Source organism: Triturus cristatus, chromosome 7, assembly GCF_964204655.1.
Source record: "Triturus cristatus chromosome 7, aTriCri1.1, whole genome shotgun sequence".
Taxonomy (NCBI): Eukaryota; Metazoa; Chordata; class Amphibia; order Caudata; family Salamandridae; genus Triturus; species Triturus cristatus.
In genome coordinates, this window is record NC_140590.1 from 206,530,114 (window position 1) to 206,540,203 (window position 10,090).

At 40.4% G+C, this 10,090-nt stretch overlaps 1 protein-coding gene across 1 annotated transcript in view; it reads left to right on the forward strand.

Annotated features, from left to right (window-relative positions):
* LOC146809228 (alpha-tectorin-like) overlaps window positions 1–9,366 on the forward strand; it is a 50,502-nt gene extending 41,136 nt beyond the window's left edge. Inside the window, exons 3-4 of the mRNA XM_085616045.1 lie at window positions 6,789–6,821; window positions 8,400–9,366. Coding sequence (XP_085472171.1) covers window positions 6,789–6,821; window positions 8,400–8,776 — 410 coding nt within the window. The 3' untranslated portion in view covers window positions 8,777–9,366. The remainder of the gene's footprint in view (window positions 1–6,788; window positions 6,822–8,399) is intronic.
* The last annotated feature ends 724 nt before the right edge of the window (window positions 9,367–10,090 follow it).

Sequence of the window (10,090 nt, forward strand, 5' to 3'; positions counted from 1 at the left end):
GAGTAATTTAGTACCAAACACTCCTGTATTCTGTGAGGCCATTATGATGCTAGGTAACTTGAGTTGCAGAGTTCTAAGCTCATGCCTTCTTGATAGATTCACTGGTACTTACAATATTAGGAGATTTAGCCCAATATTGTAAGGGCATATCTGCTCATGCCGATATGCCCTCACCTGTAGTATAGTGCACCCTTCTTTAGGGCTGTAAGGCCTGCTAGAGTGGTGACTTACCTATGCTGCCAGGCAGTGTTAGCTGGCATGGCACCCAGCCAGGGTGTCATGTCGACTTTGTCATTTTTCTCTCTCACAGGGGCATGCAGGCTGCAAAAAAAGTGGCAGAGTACCCATTTCTAGGGACTCACAGGGGGCAGATGTACCAATTGGGAGTTTGTTTTAGCGATAAAGCATGGGAACAGGGCACCTGATTGGTAGAGACCCTGTGCACTACATTCAAAACGAAATCAAAACCAGGCAAAAAGTGGGGGATAACCATGCAAAAGATGCACTTTTTCACACCGTGTGTGGAAGAACTTGCTGCCCGGTTAGTAATGGACAACACTGGACAAAGTTGTATCTCTTGATGTAATTATATCTTGTCACTAAAAGCCTCCTCTGAAACTCTGAGAGGATACGCTGTGACCTACAGGAAGTTTTTGCATCACCTGCATAAAGTTTCAGCTTAGTTATATAGACATCCAGAAGACCCAAGACAAATGCAGAGTCTTGACACGAATAGTGCAAGCTCATTAGGCAAGATGTCCAGGCACACCTCTCAAAGCTTATTGTTGGGTTAAAAAAGGCTTCAGCTGGATCTGGCTTTAAAGTAATCAGTAGTCCAAAGAAATATTCCCCTTTTTGGCACAGGTACAGATAATCACACAAACTCATACAAGTATCAAACTCAATCAATCACCAGAACAAGACACCAAAATCTGAACCCTAGTCCCAAATTGTTGTATATACAGAATATTCTATTTTATTAAAAACATAACACAATAAAAATTGTAAGACAGTTACAAAACAATAAAATCAGCGTTTGACATTATACTTGTTGTGCAATAGGCAAGCAATAAAAGTTACAATAAAAAGCAATTCAAAACATAGGGAGAACACAGGTAAGAAAACATGTTTTCTAATCCAAAACATAAAGGAAGACAAAAGACCCAAATCAACTGTTCTCCACAGTGTAGATACTGCTAATTAGTTTTTTCGAGAACCGATGTCACTCCAGTCTACAGTCTGCCTTTTTGGACTTGCATCGACGCGTTTCGGTGGAGGACTAAAGATATAGGACCACCTTCTTCAGGACAATTTATTCTAATCTCCCACGGTACAGACAATCTACATAAATAATAGAAATTTATAACATTAAAACCATTTAAAATACAAGCATTATATACACATCTCATAACATTTAGTGTCGCTAATTGTAACTGCGCACAACAATAGTAAGTATAGGGTCAATGCTATCTAAGGCAATTGGTTCCACCCGAGAATATCGAATTCCCCGAAGCAAGAAATCTACTAGTACGGACCTCTTGGATGTACTAGTCAACCTATAAGGTAACAACAACCATTATCAAATTGAGTTTAGTTTTGTCTAAACAAAACTGATAGAAGAAATATGTGAGTATGGTATGATTCGAATAGGTGCTTTAAAGAATGGCTGCGCATGGATGTTGTGTATGATGAATCGCCAGGAGAACTACACTGTTTGTTCATCTAATGGTCTTTCGGGGAATTCGATATTCTTGGGTGGAACCAATTGCCTTAGCTAGCATTGACCCTATACTTACTATTGTTGTGCGCAGTTACAATTAGCGACACTAAATGTTATGACATGTATGTATAATGCTTGTATTTTAAATGGTTTTAATGTTATAAATTTCTATTATTTATGTAGATTGTCTGTACCGTGGGAGATTAGAATAAATTGTCCTGAGGAAGGTGGTCCTATATCTTTAGTCCTCCACCGAAACGCGTCAACGCAAGTCCAAAAAGGCAGACTGTAGACTGGAGTGACATCTGTTCTCGAAAAAACTAATTAGCAGTATCTACACTGTGGAGAACAGTTGATTTGGGTCTTTTGTCTTCCTTTATGTTTTGGATTAGAAAACATTTTTTCTTACCTGTGTTCTCCCTATGTTTTGAATTGCTTTTTTATTGTAACTTTTATTGCTTGCCTATTGCACAACAAGTATAATGTCAAACGCTGATTTTATTGTTTTGTAACTGTCTTACAATTTTTATTGTGTTATGTTTTTAATAAAATAGAATATTCTGTATATACAACAATTTGGGACTAGGGTTCAGATTTTGGTGTCTTGTTCTGGTGATTGGTTGAGTTTGATACTTGTATGAGTTTGTGTGATTATCTGTACATGTGCCAAAAAGGGGAATATTTCTTTGGACTACTGTCTTTTGGCGCTCTACCCCTTTTTGCGGCATAGAGCCCCTCTCCTTTATTTTATACTTTAAAGTAATCAGTCTCAATGGAGCCCTGCCTGAACACAGCATTCAAGCCTTTACACATGGATCAATTCAAGCTTAAGAAAAGTGATTATGTCCAAAAGTAAATCCTGGAGTCAGGAAAACCTGTCAAAGGGACTTCAGTGACTACAGTTTGAACTTTTTTCCTTCCCAGAACTTTTGGTGCAAAAACTAAATACTTCAGTGGCAGCCCAGATGTAATGCTGTTAATGTCAAGTAAACTATTTACTTGATGCTATTTTCCAAAGCAGAATTGTATGCATAATGCTGTTCCGAATTGGGGACAGACAGGTCTGCTGAGCAGTTGCCAAATTGTTTGTTTGTTTCTTTCAACCACAGGAAAGTTATTATTGTTTTGTCTTAACTGATGGTATGTGTACATTACACAGCACAGAAGCTGAGGAAAAACAGGCATATGTAAGCTTTTTGAAAATACAAACTATGCATGCCTGCTTTGTCCCAACATGTCTAACCTGTACATTTGTATTTTTTTAGTTATTTTTAGCAATAGTTTTTAAGTGTTTAATTTAGATTATATAAACATCAAAAAACAATTGTGTATCACAATTTAAAAATTACATTAAACCAATATATTCAATAATTTGCCCAAATAGTCCCAAAAGAACACATTTATTTGATTATTACTCTGTCATTATTGTTGAAAAAAGCTTCACCAAAAGCATGAGGTCCACCAGTCTGAGGTCCACTACAATGGGCACCAAAGGTTGCAAAATGTTTACAATATATTTAGAGCTCTGTATACATTCAACCTAAGCAGTATCTACAGACTGATTAGGGATCCTCACATGTTTTGAAATGACCCAGACAAATTTGAAGGCATCTCAGACACAATTTAAGATTGAGGGGAGTCCTCATGTCGGCTGCTAGTCCATCTGTTTTATTAATTAATGTAGAGTATTGGTACAATTAAATGCATAACAGAGCATTGTTGGAAATGGACCTTTTTGCAGAGTCACCCCTTAACATTTTGCCTTCCACCTCCAATTTTTGCTGAATTCATTTTTGTTGGCTTTAGGACTTTGTGAACTCTACCACTGTTGACCAGAGCTAAAGTGCTTTTGCTCTCTCCACTAAACATGGTAGGATTGTATAATCTACAATCGGCATATTCAATTTACCGATAAGTCCCTAGTACAGTTCACTACATGTGTGCCGAGCCAGGAAATTAAATGCTACTAGTGGGCCTGCAGCACTGATTGTGCCACACACTTAAATAGCCCTTTACACATGTTTCAGGCCTGTCACTGCAGTGCTTGAGTGTGCCGTTTACACTGCCATGTCGTCTTGGCATTTAAAAGGCCTTGCCATGCCTTAATCTCCCATTTTTGTTACATATAAGTCACCCCTAATGTAGGCCCTAGGTAGCCCATACAGCAGGGTTCAGAGTAATTTAAAGGTAGGATATTTACTTTTTAGTTTTAAATGTCCTGGTAGTGAAAAACTCCCAAATGTGTTTTTCGATAAGGTGAGGCCTACACCTCTCAAAGTAAAATTTTGAAAATGGAAATTTTGAAAAATGCCACTTTTAGATAGAAGGCATTTTTCTTGTTTAAACCCTGTGTGCTTGCAGCCTGTCCCCACTACACGTCTGTGGTGGGTGACAGTTGGGTTTGTGCATTCCCTCTGGACAGCAAAACACAAAGGGGAGCTTAGGTGTGAGTTGGTGTGCCTTTCACATCCTGATGTGTAAACCTGGCCAGGATTGGAGGGAGGAGCTGGAGATATACTCACACGTACACTTGAATAGACTGTGTCCTGTCCCCAAACAAAGAACTGCTTAACCCCTTGTAGTGAGACTGGAGTCGGGGCAGGTAGGGAGGACCTCTGTGTATTTCAAACCCCTTCTTTGAAGTCTCCTCCACTTCAAAGGCACAAAGTAGGTATAAGAACTGTACTTCTGACCCTACCACTTCAGTACATGTCTGGAGGAAGGACTGCTGTGCTGCCAAAGAACTGCCACTCTGCTGGGCTGCTGCTCTGGAAGAGCTGCTTTCTTGCTGTGCTGACATGCTGCCTTCTTCCCTTCTTGACTGGATGAGAGGGGCTGAACCCACATCACTTAAACCCAGAACCAGAGTGACTCCAAGGGCTTGTTGGCTTGCCTCCTGATTGAATTCTCAGGGACATAAAAAGCTTACAACACACATGCTGCAACACCTGGACATCTGTGAGTCTGCCCTTGGAATTGGTGCCAACCCATTCCTGGGCCCTTGGAAGAGGGTATCAAGTGATGCTTCTACCAAAACCCATGCACTGACAACGTATCGCTGATCGGAACCGGCACATCTCCTTTGACACCGATGCATTGTAGCTGCTGCAAGGACCGAGAACATCACCGACTGTGTGGTGCATCGTCTCCAACACCAGACCCAATCTACGACTTTGCGAGGCTCGGCACCAACGCATCACTTTCCATACTGCATTTCAACAACGACACATCGTCTCTTTGTTTCTCGCATCTCAACTCTGTCGAAGGTACTTTTCATCGGACCAAGGCTGATCCATTTATCCGACCCACACTCCATCGCGGTCGGCCTGAACTTTTGGATTTACCCTGGTCTAGCACGACGAGATAGCCCCGGTTGGTACTTTAATAAGCTTTTTAGAAATACGATTTAATTTAATCTTTAAAAATTCTTAACTCCAGTTATATTTATTGGAGTTTTGTCATTTGGATCTTGTTTTGTTCATAAAAATATAATCTATTCTTCTAACCTGGTGTGATGTGTTTTTGTGTTGTTTTCACTGTGCTACTGTTTGAAGTTTTGCACAAATACTTTACAACTGCCTCTTAAGTGAAGCCTGTCTGCTCTGTGCCAGGCTACCAGGGATTGAGCAAAGGTGCATACCTTCGGCAACCAGAAACCCATTTTCTAACAACCTTCATCTCCTCAAGCTCGAAAATATATATATTTTTATTTCTCTTATGAGCTAATTGTGTAATTGGGTAACAAAATACTGTTACCCAGTCAATGGAAAGACCTACCTGTCAAATTATTTGAAGTCTGTTACTCAATTTCAGTATATGCAGCAGAGGAAGGTTTAATTTCCCTCCCTGGTCGCTGTTAGGATAAACATCAGAGCTTTCACCATCGATAAGCATTATATGAAGTATAGAGTCTGCTCCATTCAAATCGCCTCTATTTGTTCAAAATACATTTGGCAGGACCAAAAGGCAAAGAAGAGATGAAAAACCTTGAGGGCACCCAAAGATAACTTGTTACTTAATAAGCCCTACATTGTCCCAGTCCTTACAGAATGATCTGACCTACCTCTGGTAACACATGACCTAGCAAATACAAAAAAAATCCATAATTCCCTCTCCACACCTCCCTCAGGGCTCCCCCCCCTTTTCCTGGAGCCAAAAAGGGAAGAAGGACCCTACTACATCCTGTTTTTTTTCTATCTGCTTACACTGTACCACAGGGATTAAGCTAAGCCACATTTTGTTTTTGTCTAGTATGGATTTAATTCCTGATTGGAAGGCGATGTACTTGTTTTAGTAGCATTGTTGGTGTGCAGAGTAGGCCTACTAGCACCAGATCATTTCTCTTTAAGACAAGGGCTCGACCAAGGTACGTTTTTCAGAAAATGGGGCTCACCTAGAAAAGGGGTCAGAGATGCAATAGGGTGCTTTCACATACTGAAAGTATATGTGCAGTGGCAAGGATGCTACCACATAATTGAACTATGTGAGGTGCAGTAAGGATGCTAACATATACTGAAACTATATGAGCTGCGGTAAGGATGCTAACACATACTGAAACTATATGAACTGCAATAAGGACACTAACACATACTGAAACTATATGAGGTGCAGTAAGGATGCTAACACATACTGAAACTATATGAGCTGCGGTAAGGATGCTAACACATACTGAAACTATATGAACTGCAATAAGGACACTAACACATACTGAAACTATATGAGCTGCGGTAAGGATGCTAACACATACTGAAACAATATGAACTGCAATAAGGACACTAACACATACTGAAACTATATGAGGTGCAGTAAGGATGCAAACATATTCTGAAACTACATGAACTGCAGTACAGATGTTTATACATACTGCCACTATATGAGCTGCAGTATGGATTCTAACAGACATTAAACTATTTAAGTTGCAGTAGGGATATAAACAAACAGGAATAATGAAGATGCCGATGTAATTCTAATACATGCTGAATGATCAGAACTGCAAAATGGCAGCAACCAAATAGTTATCCCTGTTGTGAGAAGAATGTTAACACATTACTGTCTTTTCTGTTTTTAGTGTGCTATGTGGTGCTTGCGGAAGGACAAACAGGTAAGCAGCTCCATTTTCAGTACAGGCTCAGGAGTTTTACTTTTTTAGATCTATAGGGGCTTATTTTGAGATAATGGCGGGCAGTCAGAGTACAGCCTGGCAGATTACTGCTGCCGTCTTTAGAGACCTCTGCCTGCCTGGTGGAGATCTCTTTCCCTTCAGAGGAGCCACCGTGTAGGCACAAGATTTTACACTACACTCTTTGTCTTCCCACCAACCACGGCATGCTCATCCATGTTTCAGATCTTTGGTCCCACTTCAGAGGCTTCAAAAGAAGTTTGGATGTTTTGTAGCTTTAATAAATCACATGTAGTGAGGCCCATCTGCAAATCGTTACATAACATAAGTGTAATCGTGTACAAGAGGATATTACTAAGGCATGAAATGATACATGAAGATACAGCACAACTTTGCTCAGAGTATACAATGAATACTAGATCCATTATAGTAATCATATTTATAAAACAAATGTTTTTTTTTAGGTGATAATGGCTACAATGGTAAATAAAAATAAAACATAAAAACATTCCATCTACTGCCTACCAACTATCCAGCAATACAATCAAAATGTCCTTCTAAATAACGATAATTAGTATGATAGTCACCTTCTACAAGCCTAGTCTCTGGTATTTCCCCACCTTAATACCACCTTTTCAGGAGCATTGTTTTTTGTACTTATCGTTTAACAAAAGAGCAGGGATTGAGGAATGGGCTGGACTTTCAAGTATTAATGAAGTAGAGATCAACTTCTCCTAAACTTCTGCTAGAAATCGATTAATTTTCCAATAACTTCATAGTCTACATCACACCCCGGGTCTTCACCAAATGCCAAATATCATAGGGTCAGCAGAAGCGTCTCTGTTGTGCTAGGTAAATTAAAACATTGGTGTTCTCTCCCATTTCAATGTCAACACAATTTTTGCTTGTATTATGAAGTCATCTTCTATTGGCTTTACCCAACCACCAGACTTTAGCTTCAGAGGGAAACAAACAGCAAAAGGGGAGCGTCCTGGGGAAAGGCTAAAGCGGGAATGACAATTAGAACAAGGGCTAGTAAGAAGATGATGTGCAACAAGAGAGAGTTTGGCAAAAAGGAAAGAAAGAGAAGGGATACAGTAAAGAGACTGTGAGAAATAACTAGAAAGAAGAGAGGGCCCAAGGAGAAGAAAGATAAGGCATGAGGGGGGAGGCTCAGAGTTCAGTGGGCTTGAAGCTTGGAAGTGTACACAGGAACACCACCGTTTTTTAAAGTAAAGTCAAATAGGCATTAGAACGAGCATGGTAAAAAGTAATCGAGGGTAGAAAAACTGGAGAGGCCAAGGTGAGAGTTTTCAAGTGAAAATAAGTAAACAGATTCAATCGATGAGGATCATGGGAGAGGGGGAAAAAAGAACAAGGAGGGCACTGAGAGAGACAAGAAGGAGGATGTGAGTTAGTGTTAATCTCTACGAAGGGATTAGATAAGAATGTAAAAGGCACAGCGAGATTGTGAAATAGGACCTGGGAGTTGGCTGAATCTAAGGGAGCAGGACATATGAAAAGCTTAATCTTCTCTCTTTGTTCTGTCCAAACCCACAGAGTATGGAGAAAGCATGCATTTTGAAAAATGTGGAACGAAATGTCCGCAGAACTGCACCAACATGGGGACAGCGATTCCGTGCCAAAGGCGGTGTGAGGCCGGATGTTTCTGCAATTCCGGGTTCGTCTTTGAGGATAACACTTCAAAACGTTGTGTTCCAGAGATGTTCTGCAAATCCTGCAAGGGCAATTCCCGCTATAGTTCCTGCGTCACTCAATGCCCGCCTACTTGCGACAAACCAAGCCCAGCATGCTCCCGTGACAAGTGTTGGACCGGATGTGTCTGCAGGGATGGCTACGTTCTGGCATCTGCCAGTTCTCATGATTGTGTGCTGCTAAGCGAGTGCAGTAAATATGAAACTAGTGAGCATCACTGATTACCACCCCCACCTCACCACCTCTCCTTTCTGTATTGAACAGCAAGGCCAGTACCTTATTGTAACTCCACAATAATTATCTGTAACCGAGAGTAACCCTCATCCCCTCCCTCATGCTGTATTACTGAAATATAGCCTGAAGTGAATCGAATATTTTAGCATTTGGTCGAATATGTGAATTTGTGAAACTAATTATTAAAACGCAACTATTACCAGTTGAATAATATCGATGGATAAAACATATTTATTAAAAATAGAGCTCATATGTTTCTTTGATTATAATCATTGCCAATATCCTAATATGAACAATTAAAACTTGATATCTAGAAGATAAAACACCTGCTAAAGCCAGATATCTGAGGTATAGAAATGCATGTGTAGTATGTAGTAAAAATGTGGTAGTAAAAATGTGGTATGCTTCTTTAAGCATCATAATCTATTGTGGAATTGTTGCGCTGTTTAGAATGTCCCTTGTTGTCAGTGGACGTTAGAATGTATTTATTTGAATTGTGAAGCTGTGTTGTTGGAGCTGGTTGTTTCCCTGCCCGCTCAGCACACATGTAGACTTCTAATAAATTACTTCAAGGTCATCAAGTTGCCTGCTTCATCACTACAAATTTATGGCGACGATCTTGGCTACATGGACCTTCCCAGCGGGCACTTCTACGTCCAGGAACAACAAATCTGTTTCTTTTCGCCTGCATCATGAAGCCTGGTTCATCAATCAATTTCGGCTTGACAAGTTTTCTACACTCCAGTTACTAAGGTACCCCAGTAACTTTAGGGTGTTACATTTCATTTACTTTTGCGCTGCTTCTGATTTATCCTAACTGCCGCCGACTTCACGCGCTGCCTTCACGCGCTTACTGGCATTGTCCTCTCTATGCTGTACCAGCTTCACGTGCCGTGACTAGTTGTGTCAGATGCGCACTCTGCTGCTCATTGCCGCACGTCTTGCCATCTCATCACCTTTTCAAGAAGTTCTCTCTCTGTTCATCATCACGCATCACTTGATACTGGAGCCACGTATCACGTCACATATGACGTCCGCGGACATCTTAACACTTTGAGGAAAACGTTATCTTCAGATGTCTGCGGCCATTTTAAAGCAATGGGCAAACCCTTTATCATCGGCTTCACGACGGATCCACTACTTTGATAACAACGCGTCATGATTTACACCTTGGGTAATCAACTGTGTTATTCAAGAACCTACATGGCAAGTGTTGATTGGAAAATATTTACTGATTGACATTTTCTGTGCTCATAAACCATTATTTTCGCGGTGATGCGCACACCTTGACAGTATTTTCA